We start from the raw sequence: 19,403 nt of genomic DNA on the forward strand, positions 1-19,403 counted from the left end.
TGCTTACATGTAGGCTAGAAGCAAAGTGTCAGAGAGCAGAGGCTGCCTGCACCGATCAGTACACTACAGCATAGCTCAGAGCCACTTGGCTGAACATACAGTACAGCACATATCAATATAGATCAGCGCAGTCAAGTAGCACTTTAGACTAGTTCAATATATATATTACTGTATATACAATATGTATATGTATCAGCAGACCTGTATTAGCATAGCGTAGAAGAGTATACTATATAGAGAACAACCAAGATCTAGATCAAAACTTAACCGTTTCCTTTGTCGTCGTTATCAACTATGGACACCATTCACCAACCACTTCTGGGTGACACAGACAAACCTACCTACCAGTCTTCCCCACAGTCTCTCCGAGAAGCAGATAAGCAGTATGTCAGGTGAGTGGAAGTCACCGTGTAGCTGACGTCCAGATGGAGCTTTGCCCATTGTATAGGCAACAGGTATGGAAACGTTACAACGGTGGGGTTGTCACGCTGGTCTAGTGGATGAATATTGTGCATTTTAACATTTAAGCCGTATGCATTTCAACTTATAGGTGGCAATTTAATCTGGCTGAAGTTGATATGGTTTCTAATAAGACAATATGGGTTAGAGACGCAGCAGTTTGCATTTCCAAACATTTCCTCCCTTCAGGTAGGCCAATAGTAATACTCTAGTACAGGGATGCTTGGCACCAGTCCTCAAGCCCCCCCACCCCAACAGGTCAGGTTTTCAGGATATCCCAGCTTCAGCACAGGTAGCTCAATCAGTCCCTGCTTCAGCACAGAGGCTCAGGGATTGAGCCACAAGTGCCGAAGCTGCGATATCCTGAAAACCTGACCTGTTGGAGGGAGAGGGAGGGGGGGGGGAGGACTGGAGTTGAGCACTCCTAAACTAATAAATGCACAACGAAATGTAATTATAATAAGGAAACATTATAGAACGTGTGTGTGTGTGTGTGTGTGTGTGTGTGTGTGTGTGTGTGTGTGTGCGTGTGCGTGTGTCTCTTTGTAGACACCCAGGTAAATATTTTGCATTAATGATTGTGCCTGTCATTATTTTGGGACCTGACTCCATTTGAACACATTTCATGCACTTTCCCCCTGTTAAAACAATGCAAAGAAGAGCGGGTTTTAGGTGCATTAAAAAAAAAGACAAATGCAAGAAAATATTATCCTGATAAAGAAAAGACAACATATGTTCCTACCCAATTAGTATAATACTATAATAAAGGAACAGGATTACAGGGGCCTATGGTAGCAAAAGGGTTAAAGACATAATTTTATTTGCTTTTAAAAAGTAAAACTGTAGATCTGGAAATGAGAATGCAATGCAACTCATATACCTGAATACAGATACAATGCAGCAAAAATAGCGCTACACCAGGGGTCTCAAACTCAGTCCTCAAGGGCCACCAACAGGCCAGGTTTTATGGATATCCCTGCTTCAGCACAGGTGGCTAAATCAGTCCGTGCGTCAGCACAGGTGGCTCAAACAGCCTGCTTCAACACAGGTGGCTCAATCAGTCCATGTGTCAGCACAGGTGGCTCAATCAGTGATTGAGCCACCTGTGCTGAAGCAGGGATATCCATAAAAGCTGGTCTGTTGGTGGCCCTTGAGGACTGAGATTGAGACCCCCTGCTTTACACATAGACATTAAGGACTACCGTTTGAGGAACAAATACCCAAACGAAAACTGTATATTAACCGATGGTTGTCCAGTTCATAATCATTGCATGATTACAATGTAACAACAACATAGATCCCGATTCAATATGTTGTGTCTCCCTCCTGCTTGGGAAGACGTACATTCCATTAATTTAAAGGGTAAACCGCTGCATAGCGTATGGAGCAGGGGCAGCTCGTGAATTCGTCCTCTACACCTCTGTTTGTGCTGTGTTGACCAGTTCTCTTTCAGCGATAGGGGCTGCTGCATGTGGTATAGAGGTGCTGAGCATAAGAGATTTGGGCAATCCCTCTTAGGACCAAAGTGATCAGCCAGGGCTTGTACAGCCTGAGTCCCCCTCCTCACCTCCCTTTATCTTTATTAGCTCTCTGATAAGGACAAGGAATAGGGGTTTCCAGGTGGCTCCTCCAAAAAGACAGGATACAATGTTGAAAGTTGGGATGCGGTCGACACACACACACCCCTCTCCGCTCCATGCAGTTTCCTCCTCTACTTGACCCCACCCCCAGGCTCCTGACACCTCCTCCTGATTGACTGCATTACCCAGCAGCAGCCAATCAGGGTGGAGGAAGCTGCATAGCCCCTTACCCACAGCCCTGCTCTCTCCCTGCCCGGGGGAAATCCCGTGCCCCCCATGCCGGTCAGGGCATTATGTCTAGAGAGGTAATACCGGGGACACACTTGTCCAGTATCAGTGCCACCTATCATGTTTTACTGGACACTGTCCAAATACAGGACAGTCCTGTTCAACACTGGACACCTGACAACCTTGACAATCACTTCCCCCACTCAGAGGCCCCTAAGAGATTCTACTTGTACCTACTTCAAACAAATGAAAGCAGCGAAACCTTTGCTACTAGAATTGTTTGTTTTAGATGGTTAGAGAAGCCAGTTAGACTGTTACATTTTTGCGTTCTGGCCAACTCTGTGGGAATCCACCTTTTTCAAACCTTAAATGAGAAGTGGAGGCATTGATTGCTTCCTTCTTACCCACCGGACATGAGAGGATGCACATGTGTAGCACTGTGCTAGTCAGAGGGAGGATCCAGTAATACTGTAACTTCTGCTTTGACTTGGACATTACAACACGAGCCACTGCTCGACAATCGTATTGTGTGTATTTGTGGAGAATCTGTGATTTGTAAAGGCGGTGGGGCAAGATGTGAGGAGACACGTGGGTCAAAAGGATTGTATCCCATGGAATGAAATACAGTATTAATCCTAGTGCTAGCCCTGGTGCACTTAGACTAGGGGTGGCCAACTCCAGTCCTCAAGGGCCACCAACAAGTCAGATTTGCAAGCTATCCCTGCTTCAGCACAGGTGGCTCAATCAGTGGGTCAGTCAAAGACTGAGCCACTGATTGAGCCACCTGTGCTGAAGCAGGGATATCCTGAAAACTTGACCTGTTGGTGGCCCTTGAGGACAGGCCAGCTCTGATTTAGACACTTCCTCAGAGATAAAAGCCACAAGAAGCCTCAGAGGTCGCTAGTTGTACACTTTCCATCCCATTAACCCTTTGAGTGCACCAGGAAGTAGTTACTACGTCATGCTCAAAGAGCTTGTTTTTTTACTGGGTTAGATCGCATCCTGCGTTTCCTATGGAGCGCAGGAGGCAATCTAACCACTGAGGAAATGGAGGATCCCTCCAAAATGGCCACCATGGTCACGTGACCGCCATTGAAGGAGATCACGTGACCGCACTGTGCCAGAGGCCATGGCACTTGGGCCCCCATTAACTCTGAACCACGCAACGGGTTAAGTTAGATCTGCTTTTAATTAACGATTTTAAAGATGCTGGCGGTCGTTTACCAAACTGTGATGGCTGTAAAACAGGGACATCAAAATGGCAGCAGATTTATCAAAGAGAAACATTCCCATTGAAACGCGTTGGCTTTGCTGCTTCTATAAATCCAATGCAGCATTTTTGTTTACATATTTTCCAGCTTGGACACTTCAATAAATGACCCCATTCTATTTTACATAGTTACATAGTAGATGAGGTTGAAAAAAGACATACATCCATCAAGTTCAACCTATGCTAAATTTAGACAACAGATACTTTATTCTATATCTATATTTACCTATTGATCCAGAGGAAGGCAAACAAAAAAACCCCAGTGTCATTTCATCCAATGATATCTCATAAGGGGAAAAATAAATGCCTTCCTGACTCCAAGAATTGGCATCGGATTACTCCCTGGATCAATATCCTCCCCATGTATACTTATTAGGTATATCCCTGTGTACCTTTCCTATCTAAAAAAGATGTCCAACCTTTTTTTTTTTTTAACAAATCTATTGTATCTGCCATCACAGTCTCCATGGGTAATGAATTCCACATTTTAACTGCTGTTACTGTTTCCTTTGTTGCTGGTGAAATCTCCTTTCTTCCAACCTTAAGGAATGGCCCCGAGTCCTTTGTTCTGCCCTTGGGATAATAGTTCTTTTGAAAGCTCCCTGTACTGTCCCTGAATATATTTGTATATAGTTATCATATCCCTTCTTAGACGTCTCTTTTCTAATGTAAATAAATCAAATTTAGCTACCCTCTCCTCATATCTGCAGCCTTTGAGGGTGCCCACACCGCAGAGGTGCCTCTCAGGGGGTGGCCTCAGAGGTGCTTGCCCATTCAACTGGCCCCCAGCAGACCCCTCCTGAGAGGCACCTCTGCGGAGCTGGCACATGTTAAGGTTTCCTTTGCTGACTCACTGGGCCCGGGATGGTAGTCCTAGCTGCCCCCCCCCCCCCCCCTATCACTGGCCCTGCTGCTACATGGAAACCCCAGTTTTTTTGCACCTGCCCAGAATTTGTCTCACTAGGCGATCACCTAGGTGGCCTAGTGCCGAAACCGGCCCCGGAGGCAGATGCTCCGTGTTTGGAGCAAATTGCAGCATTTTTTTTTAAAATACATATCCCCCATAGTACTTTTGTAAATGACTCTCCTAAGCAAACCATACCTACCTGAATAGGGTGGAACACAGATGTGTCTTTTGACGGCTCCAGTTCCTCACAGTCTCTGTTCTCTTACAGAACACTAAAGAACGAGAAGATGTTCCTGGCAGCCTTTGCTGCCGTCCTGGGGAACTTCACGTTTGGCTACGCCCTGGTTTACTCCTCCCCTGTGATTCCAGTACTGGAAAGCAATTCTGATCCTGACCTACAGGTTAAACCAGAGGAGATACCATGGTTTGCGGTAAAGCTCTGGTTTTTTTTATTATTATCATTGTATCTTCAGCTTCATGGTTCTGGCTACGTTGACTCATTGGCTTGGCTGCATCAGTGGCTGGATGACATTCTCTTGGGTATCATGCTATCTCACCAGTAGCCCTTGGCTAGGGTTGTGTCTTGTCTTGGTAACACATGGATCCATCAAGCAGTGGGCTGTCTCACACCCCTAACCTAGCTCCGTGTCTTCTTTCCCTTATCAGTCTGTGTTTGCCCTGGGAGCTTGCCTGGGCGGCGTAAGCTCCATGTTTCTAAATGACCGGCTTGGACGTAAGCTTAGCATCATGTGTTCGGCATTGCCATCTGCTGTCGGTTACCTCCTCATGGCCAGCGCTCAGAATTTCTGGATGCTGGTGGTGGGCAGGATTCTCACGGGCTACGCAAGCGGCGTAACTTCATCTTCTATACCGGTGAGTAATCTCTAGGTGGACACGTATGTGCTTTGCATGTAGATAAGGCAGGAATAGATCCAGGTCAAACAGGAACTGACTTAATGATATGAAGGGCTATGAAACAACCGCTATCCACAGCAAAGGGGGAACATTGAGTTTATTTCCCAGTGCCAGTGAATTAGGCCAAAGGTTCTTCTACCCTCAACATCCCATGTAACAGGGTGGAAGCAATGGATAGTTTGTATATTTTGCTCTTCAGTTTAGATTTTGTGTCCAGGTAGGGGAAAAAATGGATGGTGAGGTCTTTTGCCTCTTATTCTTCCGTGTACACTGCCCCTTACCTGTGGAACTCCCTCACACTATATCTGATGAGCACAGTCTCTTCCAACCTTTATGACACACCTTTTAACCCTCCGAGTGCCTCTCCAGCACTCTGATCACACGACTGCTTCGCCAAAGTCATTATGACTGAGCCACCTGTGCCGAAGCTCGGATATCCTGAAAACGTGACCTGCTGGTGGCTCTTGAGGACTGGAGTTGGCCACTCCTGGCCTAGACTCGCAGGTCCCACACATCCTACCAACATTGTGGCCAAGCTCTGCCATCTACTGCACTTATTCCCTCACCTGCAGTCTCTGTAATTCTCCCAACATACCATTTCGATTGTAAGCTCTTCGGGGCAGGGATTTCCTTTCCTATTGTCTGATTTTGTTTGTTAAACATATTGCAGTATAATTCCCTGTACTGTATTGTCTTTGGAAAGTGCTGAGTACACTGTGGACATTGTATAAATATATACATACATCGATACATGTACATTGCTGCACATCAGTATTATGACATTATTGATGTTGATTGCTTTTTTGTGCTCAGTTCCTGTATCCCTGAACATGCTCCGCACTGTACCTTAGTTTTCTGATGTAGTTTTCTGTGTGTTCTAGGTGTATATTTCAGAAATCTCCCACTCCGGAGTTAGGGGGGCACTCGGGGCCTGCCCCCAGATTATGGCGGTTTGTGGCGCCCTTGTACTCTATGCACTAGGTATGTACCATGGTTCACTCTGCGCTATACTGCCCCATATACTGTCCTTCTGACTTCAAGACCAAAAATGGTACCCCCTCCAGGACCTGCTGGAGACCTATTCTTTATTAAAAAAAAGCAATGTTCTGTGACTTCCTACCTAAGAGAACACATCTTACTCCTTAGCTTTCATTGAACACTTTGATGTTGCCTGGGCGCCCATCAACGCAAACTTAACTCATTGGCATTTTGCATATCTTTGCCCTGGCCTGAATTGCTACACCGAAATTCCCTCCTGCTGCCAGCACAGGGAACTGCAGGGATTGCTTGGTTGCTCAATATGAATGATTGCTAGTCTTCAATTCCGTGTTTCTGATTCAATCGGAGTGCCTGGGAGGGGTAAGGAAGTGCTAGAATCCAGCAGCTACGTGGTATTTCAGTGGCACTTTCAGTATTCCTTTTGATACATTACAAACATTCAATGCTCCATTCTTCACCGTCTTTTGCTGCAGGTCTAGTCCTGCCCTGGAGGTGGCTGGCCGTAGCTGGAGAGGTGCCAGTATTCGTGATGCTCATCCTCTTGTGTTTTATGCCCGACTCCCCACGCTTCCTGATATCGAAGGGACACGATGAGAAAGCTCTCAAGGCGCTGGTCTGGCTCCGGGGGGCCAACACGGAGTTTCGAGGGGAATATGAGAGGATTAAGGACAACATAAGGAAGCAGGTACATCATGCGAGTGCGGGAGGAACAACAGGTGGAGTCTGAGGAATGATCGAAGGAAATGGGAGTGGGGGCGAGGTAAAGGGTTGGCAAACAGTCTTAGTAATGGACAAGGTTAAGTGGCAGAGAGAAGGCTGTGGAACAAGTTTAAAGGGGAGCACAGTTTGGATGAGAGGTTGGAAGCAGGAATGTTTATACAGAATGCCAAGTCTTTTTCTGTCCCCCAGAACAACTCCCTGACATGTGCTGAGCTCTCTGATCCCTACTACTACAAGCCCATCCTCATCGCTGTGCTCATGAGGCTCCTGCAGCAACTATCTGGGGTCACCCCGATCCTAGTTTATCTGGAATCCATCTTCAACAGGACAGATGTGATTCTGGTGAGTGACATGCAGCAAACCTAAGCAGAGGTGATTCTAATAAATGGGGGCCCCTAAGCATTAACATTGGACCCACCCTTCGTTCCATTCAGAGGGCAACGATGTATGTATATACCACCAACCATGTACACAGTGCTTCACCAAGTTATAATGCAATGAATAAAGTGGCCTATTAGGAAAACAGAACCCCCTCAAGCCCAAAGAGCTTGCGATCTAATGCAAATGGTACTTATCAGTGCTCGGTGTCAGAGTGAGAAGAAAGATAAGGCATTCAGTGATTGGAATCTGTAATAGGGCTGTAAGGAAATGCTGACATGTCAAGGTGGGCAGGCAGCAGGGCTGGGATACCCTTTGTACATGGAAACCCATTGAGTCACTACATTACACACTGTACACAGATAACAAATCATACAGTGACATCATTACTTACACTGAACCAGTGTGTGATACCAGATTTGTTGTTGTTGCCATCTCCACAGTCAGACTTATCAGGATACTTCCTAATTTCCACATAGTAGACTTTCTTGAGGTCACTTCCCCATTGATTCTGGTTTTGCAACCCGTTGCCTACCAGATGGCCTTGCAACACAGCCTAACATCACTCAGCGTGTACTCTGCGTGCCCTCTGGTTTGAGTCCAGAAATACACATTAGTTTGTCTGGAATAAAGAGATGTACAGAGAGTACACATAGCAACTATCTCCAGGTTAACAGTGTGATGATCCAGTTCTTGCTTTGTATTCCCATTTAGTGGCATGTTAGCTGTCCTGGTGTAATACATTAAAAACCAAGAAAGGATTGGCCTGGTCCATTATCACAGTATTGACCTGGAGTCAGGTGGCAGGTATGAGAGAAGGTGTGTTATAGTGATATAGGGGGAAGAGGGAAACACTTTTTATTTTGATATTAGCTGAAAGTAGCCGGCGTTGCTCGTGAATTGTAAGAAATCAAAAAATACTGACATTTGTAAATGGATAATTGTATTTTTTAGTTTCGTAATGGTAAACAACGTATGCATTTTTATTCTAATGCTGTTGGGTAAACTATATATATATTTTTTTTCCATGAGGCACAAAAACATGACATTTTTTCCAGTTCCCACTCTGGAGCATCCAATATTATGTTGACCAATGTGCAAAACATGGATTTTTCTAAATTCAGTCCAGCTACTTACAATCCTGCTTAATTTGGTTAAAATCAGGGCAGTTTTTAAAGGTTCAGTGCCCCATCTTTATTCAAAATGGCGTCCAATGGTGGTTATGTTATCTTAAGAGGTGTCCAAATGCCTAATAGACAAACAGCTTCCCAAAATATATAGCAGATAGTGCCAACCAAAACACAGCAGGGGCGCGGTGATGTCACATGACCTTGCGGCGTCATTTGACGCTGCGTTGCCATGGCGACACAGCACAACAAGGCTTCTGAATCCCAGTAAGTAGGTTCCGGAAGCCTTGCGCGATCCCCCGGCATTTAATTTAAATGCCTTGGGGAAGAGCGTGGGGCCTCTGCAACCGCCACGCACCCCCAAAAATATCCCGCGCCCCCCAGTTTGCGCACCCCTGCCTTACAGTATCACCACACTAATAAATATACGGAAGGGGATGTTGTGCTGATGTAACAGAGGGGGAAATAAAACATAATGCAATGTGTTGCAAGTCCCTCTAACAGAGAAGGGTTTAAGTCCCTGGTCTTTCCAGGGCAAGGGCGGCCAACTCCAGTTCTCACTGGCCACCAACAGGCCAAGTATTGAGGATATCCCTGCTTCAGCACAGGTGGCTCGGCCACCTGTGCTGAAGCAGGGATATCCTGAAAACTTGGCATGTTGGTGGCCCTTGAGGACTGGAGTTGGCCACCCCCTGTTCTAGGGAGAGACTCATGTTTCTGTTGTTACAACCTCTAATCTCAGGGTGACAGCCAGCTCTTCTGGGCCTGTAACGTGCGGTACAATGTATCCTCTCTGACTGGTTACAATGCTTCCCTTTGTTTCCCTTCATTTACATTAGAAAAGTAAATATGATGCTGCTTTAGTCGGGACAGTGCGCCTGGTTTCAGTGCTGATTGCAGCCGTTAGTATGGATAAAGCTGGCAGGAAGATCCTTCTCTTTACGTCTAGTAAGTGTCAGTGTGTCTGTGCCGGGGTCTGCAGTGTAGCAGGTGTTTGGAAGCTCTCCTGATCTTGAATGCTAAGCCCAGTTAGTCCTGGTTTTATATCTCACGCTTCCTTATGAATAACTGTTCATGGAAATGAGGAAAAGGTGGTTACCACTCACCTAGGACCCAAGTACCTAAGGAGTATATCAGATACTTCACCATTATTCAATTGTACAAAAGTTCATCATGTATGTCTAACACAAACTCAATTGTCAGGGGTTATCAACTCGGTCCTCAATACCCCCCAACAGGTCAGATTTTCAGGATATTCCTGCTCCAGCACAGGTGGCTCAATCAGTCCCTGCTTCATCACAGATGGCTCTTCGACTGAGCCACTGATTGAACCACCTGTCCTGAAGTTCTACTATTCTTAAAACCTGACCTGTTGGGTGGTGGAGGGGAGAAGGGAGAGGGTAAGGTCTTGAGGACTGGAGTTGAGAACCTCTGACCTTAAGTGAAGGAGAAGTTTGCAATTACTCCATATGAACACTTAATATCATTCTCTCCCGGGAGCTTAAACTCTGGTAATGCACAACACACATACACCTACTCATTGCAAGCCTTCATCATAAATTCATCCTCATCCTGCCAGTCACCTTACCCAACATCTTCTGTTTCAGGTAGTCAATCCAATGAGAAATCTAAACAAAAGCATGTTTTATCCAAAAGACTTGTCTTTCAACAGGAATACTGGATACAAGCTCACACACCCTTGCAAAAGTCTTCTTTATTTTCTGCTTTGCTGAACTGCAGGAGTTGGGTTACTATTAATTTAGTGTTAGTCCCAAGATAGTAATTTAGAGTCAGTAATCCCCTGCCCTCTCCCCCCAGGTTTTAGTCCTTACAAAACAAACTATCTTGCATAAGTGTGTGTGTGTACACACACACACACACACACACACACACACACACACACACACACACACACACACACACACACGTACATGTGTGTAAATACACATTACTCTTACAGTAATAATGCTCTGAGAAAATATGGCTGCAAAAGCATGAGCTTCCTGTTGTAGACATAGAATTTCTAAGCCACATGGCTACATGCATGCTGGTCCAGCCCTGTGTGTGCATGGGTTAATGGTTTGTATACTTGCCTATCACTAACGCTGTATTGTCTGTGTCTTCTCTTGCAGGTTTGTTAATGTTTCTCTCCTCTCTCTCCATGGGGTTGTACGTCCATTTCACCATAGACAAATACCACAATTCCACGTCCGGAAATGAAACCGATTCCATAATGGCGCTGATCCATCCTGACCTTTCCCCACAACCCATTAACTACATAACCCTGATCCCACTCGTTTGCATCATGGTATACATCGCTGGTAGGTGCAAGAAACGCAGGGAAATATTGTCATTATATAAGAACTGTTGCTGTAATGAAACACATTTGTTGCCAATGTATTGCCGACCCTTACACCAAAAGGGGAAACCTTATATCCATATAAGGCACTTTATAGTTCAATTGGCTAGGTCCTGTGTGGAACCTTATATCCAGTTCTATAGCTCAGCACTAAAAGACCATTTATTTTTCTATATAAATTAAGCTCCAAACACAATTGAAAGAGTAAATTTAAACCATTACGGCACTGTCCCCTGTGGTTGTCTGCTCGTTTATATAGATAGGAGCAAACACAGGTTCGTTATATTTTATGCTCCCAATCAATACACACAGTCTGTACTTGCGTCCCAATTTCTGCATGTCAACTTTTCACAAAATCCGCCACTATGTGGTCTTGCGTTCGTCTCTACTTCCTCAATACGCCTTGATCATTTTCAATAATCTAATCGGCAAATTCACTTCCCGTTTCTTCCTTATTTTGTTTTGTTGTGTTCATTTTTGCCCAATCAATGGTTAAAGTAAATGCAGCAGTTATAACACCTTCAGGGGGACAATGAGGACTATATACAGGCAGACTTGGGAGGCCAAGCAATAAGGGACAAGTATAGTTGTCCTGAAGAGGTGGCTATAAACACGTAGGAGTTGGAATCTTGGATAATTCCTTCACTTTTTCTTATTTTTTTTTAGTCTCCTGCCAAGAGGCTTTTAAAGATTCCTCTTTTCTTTGCTTGCTTCCTCATACCATTTAAAATAACTTTGCCATTCCAACACACTGGTCTTAATCCTTTTTGTACATAGTTTAGTTGGTAAGTATTCTAACTGTAACAACTGCAGATATGTTCTTCCGTAAATTTACGTTATTCTCACCAAGAACACCACCTAGATCAGGGAATACCCCTGTGCCCCCCTGATGGCTGTCCTCCTCTCTTTGCTCCCCCCCCCCTCCTTACCTTGGATCAGAATTTCTGGTGTCATGACGTCACGTTGCCATGGCAACGCGTCACCAGCAGATGTCTGATCCAAGGTAAGAGAGAGTTACAGAGGGCTTCGCAGCTTCCCCGGCATTTAATTTAAATGCCTTTTGGGAAGCGCGCAGGGCCTCTGCAACCCCTGTGCCCCCCGCAGATAATCTCTGCACCCCCTCCCCTGACCTAGATTATAACAACTGCAGATATGTTATTCTTCAGTTACGTTACTCTCACCAAGAACCTCCATACCACAAAGTTTTTATCAATTGACAGATACTTATAACTTACTTAATATGGGATTTCGTCACCCGGACTACACTTCAAAAAGACATCATGATCTCATGAAACACTCAACATTTAAGCTAAAGGCATTTCAAAAGGCGCTTTGCCTTGACAAATGGCCCCATAGTTGAGTGTCCCAAAGAGAGCCATCCGTCTCCTCTGGTCCAAGTGTCCGAGATATTGGAATCCCATCCTTGTTGCCAAACTGTGATTGTCTGCTCATTCATATAGATAGAAGCAAACACAGGTTTGTTATATTGGTTAATTTATTGTGTACTGTCAGCGAAACTCATCCTTATAAACAAACACATTATTTCACACAGAAATGGATACTGAGACACGACATGACAGACAAAATTGATTCTGAATACTGCTAATAATTCGTCTCCAGAGACCCCCCCAGTCCATTTGAACACCTCCATTCCATAATCCACCCTGAAATTCCCTAAATATTCCCACGCCACGTTTTATTGGGACTGCTAGAAACTAAACCTCAGCCAAACAACCTGATATGAATGTGTACTGTGGTAAGATTACCATTCTGCATAGGCCATAGTGAAGTGTCCCACTAATGACTATGATATAGTAATAATTGTACTGGATGGATTATGGAATAGGACACAGAGAGGTACGGTCTAGCCTCGCAAATTCTATTAATCATTGTCAGGACACTGAATGCTTCTATTATTGTATTAAATAAAAGATACCACTTGTGGGTAGATTTCCATATCTTAGACAGGTCTGTAATCCTGTCTTTACCAATTATCGCTTAGCAAAGAGTGCCTCCGGGGATTCTGGGTAATGACATGCAAATGAGCACAGTGTGTCATTATTATATTAGGAAAGAGCTCTAATTCTGAGGGAGGGAATACATATTCACCATATTTACATCTTTACAGTTGCATTCTTTATTGTAGTGTGTGTGTGTGTGTGTGTATATATATATATATATATATATATACACATATACACATATACACATATACACACACTTAAGTTATGGTGGGTAAAAAAAGAATATAGCAAATGGAAATATTACTGTATGCTCATTTGCATGTCTTAGACAGGTCTGCAACCTCACCTTTCACCATTATCACCCAGCACACAGTTCTTCCACTGCAGCAAGGGATTCTGGGAAATGACATGCAAATGAGCACACAATGCCACCTTTTGCTTCAAAACCATTTAACATGGTCCCATATAGGCTTTGATCACAGCTTGGGTTAAGATGCATAGCCAGTAAACCCACCCAGACAGCCGTTTCGACCTTAATGGTGAAACCTATCCCTGTTCATTTTGCAAAGCCAGTATAACCAACCCCACACTGATGAGACCCATTAAGGTCGAAACGCTGTCTGTGGGTGGGTCTACTGGCTGTGCATCTTAACCCTGGCTGTGCTCAAAGCTGTGAAATGCAGCAAACTTATAACTTCGCACTAATTCAGGGGTGGGCAATTCCAGTCATTAAAGTCCACCAACAGGTCAGGTCTTAAGGATAACCCTGCTTCAGCACAGGTGGCTCAATCAAAATAACTGAGCCACTGATTGAGCCATCTTTGCTTAAGCAGATATATCCCTAATACCTGACCTGTTGGTGGCTCTTCAGGACTGGAGTTTGCCACCCCTGTACCATACAAGCCCATTGTGCTTTATGGCACATAGGGGGTACACGGTGTCACTGCCCAGAAGAGCTGACAGTCTAAGCTGTTCCATCTCAAACAAATAAGGACAGCAGCACATGTGAATTTGACACTTGCAAGAACTATAGTCGAGCATCCCATGCTTCACACATCTTCCCACACATCTTCTGTTATCCAGGCTATGCCATGGGCTGGGGACCCATCACCTGGCTCCTTATGTCAGAGATCCTGCCCCTGAGAGCACGAGGAGTGGCTTCCGGTCTCTGTGTGATGGTCAGCTGGATCACTGGCTTCGTCATGACTGAAGCCTTTCTCCCGACAGTGGTAAGTATAAATCGGGAGGAAGCAGCTTTATGAACCAAAGCGGTTCATATGGCATCTTTGTCTTGTATCATAGACACAGCCGTTCTGGCTAACATCTGGACATGCCTTATTGTAAACTTTACAGTTCATTTTACGTGTTATATGCCGCTTGCATGCTCCTTAGCTTTGCAGGTGAATACATTGGTGCAGCAGATAAAGCCATAAAAGACGTCGCAACAGAAAGTTCGAGGGAACCGCAACAACTTTTAAAGCAGCTGTTGGTTTCTGCAGCACCAAATCTTTGCTAAAAGGCAATGAAATGCTGTTTTAAGCAGTAATGCCTATAGTACAAGTTAGATCACCACTGGGTACATGATCTTAGGTTGACATAATTGGGTGGTGATCACTCAACCCTTGCATGGCTCGTTCTCAAACAAGTTGTATACGTAATCACTTATTAAAGTTATAACATTTTGGCTTAGACTCCACAGTGAAACTTCTCTTCTTTTTTCAACAGAATTCTGTGGGCCTGGAAGTCCCTTTCTTCTTTTTCACCATTATCTGCTTGTTCTGCATGGTCTTCAACTACTACTGTGTCCCGGAGACCAAAGGGAGGTCCCTTGAGCAAATAGAGTCCTACTTTAGAACTGGCCGGCGCTCCTTCATGAGATAGGAAGATGCTTTTACTTTGACTTGTAGGCTGGCGAAATGCAGAAGAGTAGGGTTGATACCCACCTCCTTGTTACGTTGCACCTCTGTACAGTTACAACCTGTAGATGAAGGCTTGCTCTCGCTCTCTCTACAATGACCCCTCAGCATTAACTTCCCCCCCCCCCTTCTTATTCTGGGGATTACAAACAACAAGATAAGAACAAAGACTTGAGTCTACTTCATGCATCTTAAGCAGTGCAGAAGATACGTGTGTATTAGCGTGCAGAACAACTATCAAGTGGAGAAAACCATCTCCCGCCATAAACATAACTCAGATACGGTATCAAGCGTCACATAGAGGAATATGCAGGAACTGGTACTTGGTTGGTGGGTGGTTCTGTATATCTACGAGCTGCCTTGCTGCAGGATTACTGTATCTGATTATAATTCAAGTTTATGGCTCCTACAAGTATCACAATTATCCTCAATGCATGAAGACCAAACTGGAAAACATATATATGTAGTTTTATACATACATATGTGTGTGTGTACATTATTTATAATACACACAGCTGTATAGACTAAAATAAGCATAAATGTACCACTGTATGTTACTGGTACAAAGATCTTACGAAAAATGGTAGACTTACACATATGGCAATTTTAACTTGAATTTGAAATACTTCCTTACGAAGCAATCCTTTCTTCTTGGGTTTCCTAAATAAACTAAAATGCCACTGTCTGTGGGTTATATTACACAACACCCCATGTTCTAACTTATTTCACATCTGGATCTTCTGAGTGTGTGTGGTTTTTTTAAGGAGGTCTTTTGTGATCATTCCTGTTAAAACCAATACAGTAGCTTTACCTAAAACTAAAAGGTTTACAAATCATACAACAAATCATGGGAGGTAGAAATGTATTTATTTTTTATTCACTGCATAGACAAAAAGTCAAAAGAAGTCTCTTGCATGTAGTTGCAGCTAGGATGGCATAAATGAGTTGCCTTAAGCTCCAATCCCAAGCACAATCGTTTGAAAACGGAGCTTTAACATGAGCTCCACATTAAAAAATTGATCAGTAAGTAACCCATTTCCTCCCAAGGTCTAATGAGTTTTTCCCTTTTGGAAACAGAGGTAAACAGTTCTATAAAGAAGTATATTCATTCCCTTTACAGTATGACACCTATTAGTGTTTGTGAAACAAGTAACAGCCAACTGTATCACTCCCCCCCTAATAAATACTATTCATATCTACAACACATTAAAAAGGAAAAATGTAAAACTGTCTAAAAAGATTAATATTAATAACCTGGCTTATTGAACTTGCTTGAAGTATTGCAAAATAATAATAATAATAATAATAATAATAATAATAGTCAAACTCATCTAAGGTGGAAATCATCATTTTGTACATAAACCCAGATGAACTGAACAAACACTTATTTTCTGAAAGAATTCTCACTTTTTGTCGCCGTGTTACAATCCCTCACTTTAGCAAATAAATAAATAAAAACAGCGATTATACAAAGGAATACGGGAAAAGGGGCCAATCATTGAATATCTCTTGAAAAGTTTGACTTACACAGCGCTAAAGCACTCCAGCAGTTGCGTTACCTGCTGTCCGTGTTTATAGTTCTTGAGATTCTATATTTAACTTTCAAATGTCGACACCACTACAAGTCGATCAACTTATGTATGAGGAGGCTCAACAAAGCTTCTCTTGAAAATACAAAAGGGTGCTGGGGCAGTTCCAGCCTCAGTCAAACACTCTGGCAAAAATGTAATAGGATGACAAAGCAGCATTTTGCCACCAAACCCACACAAAGAGGCAATTTGATCAATGCAATTCTGGCTGCTACCGTTCCTTGTGCTTTGGCGAGTGGATTAACCAGTGTCTTACATTTGATGCCGCTACAAGAAGAGAAGCGTTTGATGTGCATCTTTGATGGAGCGTGGCTCTTTCTATCTTCTTTGGCATCTCGCCTTATTTCCCTTCCTATCCATTTGTGATTAGGTAATACCAATATCCAACATTGTTTTCTGCCTCTCATTAGGGGAAACCGTGTGGACCAACAGGTCAAGTTTTAAAGGATATTCCTGCTTCAGCACCGGTGGCTCAGTAAGAATGACTGAGCCGCCTGTGCTGAAGCAGGGATATCCCTAAACTCTGACTTGTAGGTGGCCCTTGAGGACTGTAGCTGGCCACCACTGGTGTAGACTAGAGCTAGGCACAATAGATGGTGTTGCGCCAAGACGCTCCATCTCCTTTTTCTTCCTGTAGCGCCAATAAAAATGTTGAACTATACAAGTATCTGTCAGATAGACCATGAGAGGTTATCAAAGACTGAATCCTCAACCACTGCACATCACGGTATAATGTGGATGAGTTCTGGACACTGGGAACCTTCCTGCATTATCCCATGGACTGCATGCAAGAAATGTAGCACCCTGCACACTCAACTGCAGAAACAGAAATGGACCATTAGACTTGAAGGGCTTAGACTTCGTACCCAACATCTGAAGTGCTTTACTGCAGTTTAAGCCAACAGCTGACGAGAAACTTGCATTCAACACAATGACAAGTTTTCGTCACAATGTAATGATCTTATGATCAATGAACAGGCATTTATCCCTTTGCTGCCAGAGACACGCTTTTGGTTCCGCCGACAGCAAAGGGATTACAAACAGTTTGCAATGTGTTCCAGGTCTCCTATCAGGAGAGTGGGAAAGGAGCACCAGTAGCTGACTGGCCGTTTGCCTACTTACAATGGCTGCAAGTTATCCATACCGCGGTAGATCTCTCTCGATTTTCCATGTCCATTGGATCAGCCTCTATGAAGTCAAGCAAGAAATCTGCCGCCTCCAGCAAATCAGAACCAGGAGGTGGCCGTGTCAAAGTTATGGTAGGGAGGGACAAAGGGAGTGATTTCAGCCCAGGCATGGCCATGACCTGTAACGGATATATGTTTCCCGGCAGCAGAGTTTCATTCGTGTGCATCAACACGAGTGTGGAGAATTCTGCGACAGTGCTCAGCCACTGGTGGATGCAACGCTGGAGTTGCAGTGGGCTGCGAGATTACTTTGCAATGCTCCCTATTAGCAAAAGTGCTTTACATGAAACCTGGAAACAGAACTACGTTATTTCAACATAGTTTGTGCTAGGAATTATTTCTCTCTAAAAAACAAAACGCATCAGCGTAAGAGTTAGAGCAGGGGGGGGGGGGGACTCCAGTCCTCAAGGGCCACCGACAGGTCAGGTTCTCAGGATATCCCTGCTTCAGCGCAGGTGGCTCAATCAGTGGCTCAGTCTTGTGTTGAAGCTGGGACTCATTGAGCCATCTGTGCTGAAGCAGGGATATCCTGAAAACCTGACCTGTTGGTGGCCCTTGAGGACTGGAGTTGCCCACCCCCAAGTTAGACTGCAGGGAGTTTAAAAACGAAAAAACAAAAAACAAAAAGGGCTAGCGGGATTTAATTTAAAAATGTAAGAAATTGCTAAGACGTCCTTCCCATAGACTCCTCATAACACAATCACAGCATCTCGTTGTGCAAATACAAGACTTCTCCTGTACAACAAAACATTTTCTCTTGAATTGGTTTCCCCATGCAACTTTTATCAAATGAAAATAGTACCAATATCCTTATTTTTGTTTTTGCTGCTGCTGCTGCGGTGTTTGGGAATTCCCCCGGGATTCTAAAGTTGTTCAAAAATAACACAGCCGGGGAACCAAGATCCATAAAAAAAAATAAAAGAGAGAATTTGTTAATCCTCAAGAGTTCTGCGAGTGTTTGTGGGCTCGGCCGCGGCATATTGTACATCTCTCCTGGGCCGCGGGACCAGCGCTTTAACTCGCTGTCTGTTTCTCTTCGTCCGGTTGCTTCTTTTGCTGCTGCAGATTTGCATATCTGATGGCTTCGCCCCTGTAACAGAGTGGAGGGAACCTGTTATGAGCTAGAACAACCTGTGCTAGCAACTAGATCGCGCCCCGATTTCCAAAGGGCAATGAATAACCTACTCCTTTGCTTAAGTGCGTACCAGCTGAAAGTAGCCGGCGTTGCTCAGGAATTAGAAGAAAACAAAAAAAAAATACTAAGATTTATAAATGGTGTGAAAGTGTGATATAAAGCACACGGGGGGGGGGGGTGTACAAGGATCCATGCAACCATTTTGTTTCTCTGTTTGTCCATCATGTTTTTTATGTAGTATGATAGAAGTTTGATTGAGATTTGACCTCTGTGATCTTGCTATCCTGTACTGCCACTAACATTTGCCACTAATTGGCCGGGGATTTACTCCGGCTGGCGCCGTGACTAAACAGCGCGCCAGCCGCATCCCCTCCGTGCACCCCCTCCACTCGGCGCGCATTTTTGTTCCCCTTCCCGACCCCCTAGCTGCTTCTGCCTTTGCCCTCTGCTTCCCCGCACCCCCGCTTACCTCACTTCAACTTCAGGGGTGTCGGGGAAGCCGGGCGCGCCACGTGACTGTGACGCCGTCACCACGTGGTCCGCACGCATCCAGCCGTGCGGGCAAAGTAAGAATAAAATGTGACGCCAGTGTAAGTCACAGATTCCCTCAGGGTATTTCACTCTTCCACAACTAATCTGTATATATGCCAGGTGCAAGGGGGGGGGGGTG

The 19,403-nt window shown here is 44.4% G+C and overlaps 2 protein-coding genes across 8 annotated transcripts in view; one reads left to right on the forward strand and one right to left on the reverse strand.

Moving 5' to 3' along the window:
• Positions 1–16,532, forward strand: SLC2A6 (solute carrier family 2 member 6). Its single transcript, XM_075578819.1, has 10 exons — positions 1–392; positions 4,713–4,875; positions 5,111–5,317; positions 6,241–6,340; positions 6,832–7,043; positions 7,268–7,420; positions 9,423–9,531; positions 10,716–10,904; positions 13,990–14,135; positions 14,632–16,532. Exons 1-10 carry the CDS (start codon positions 295–297, stop codon positions 14,785–14,787), a joined length of 1,533 nt encoding a protein of 510 aa, XP_075434934.1. The 5' UTR covers positions 1–294; the 3' UTR covers positions 14,788–16,532.
• The window catches only part of CACFD1 (calcium channel flower domain containing 1), a 14,521-nt gene continuing 10,790 nt past the window's right edge, over positions 15,673–19,403 (reverse strand). For all 7 annotated transcript variants that reach the window (XM_075578825.1, XM_075578824.1, XM_075578823.1 and 4 more), the window contains exon 6: positions 15,673–18,688. In XM_075578825.1, coding sequence (XP_075434940.1) covers positions 18,613–18,688 — 76 coding nt within the window. In that variant the 3' untranslated portion in view covers positions 15,673–18,612. The remainder of the gene's footprint in view (positions 18,689–19,403) is intronic.

The sequence above is a fragment of the Ascaphus truei genome, chromosome 21 (assembly GCF_040206685.1).
Source record: "Ascaphus truei isolate aAscTru1 chromosome 21, aAscTru1.hap1, whole genome shotgun sequence".
NCBI classification, from domain to species: Eukaryota; Metazoa; Chordata; class Amphibia; order Anura; family Ascaphidae; genus Ascaphus; species Ascaphus truei.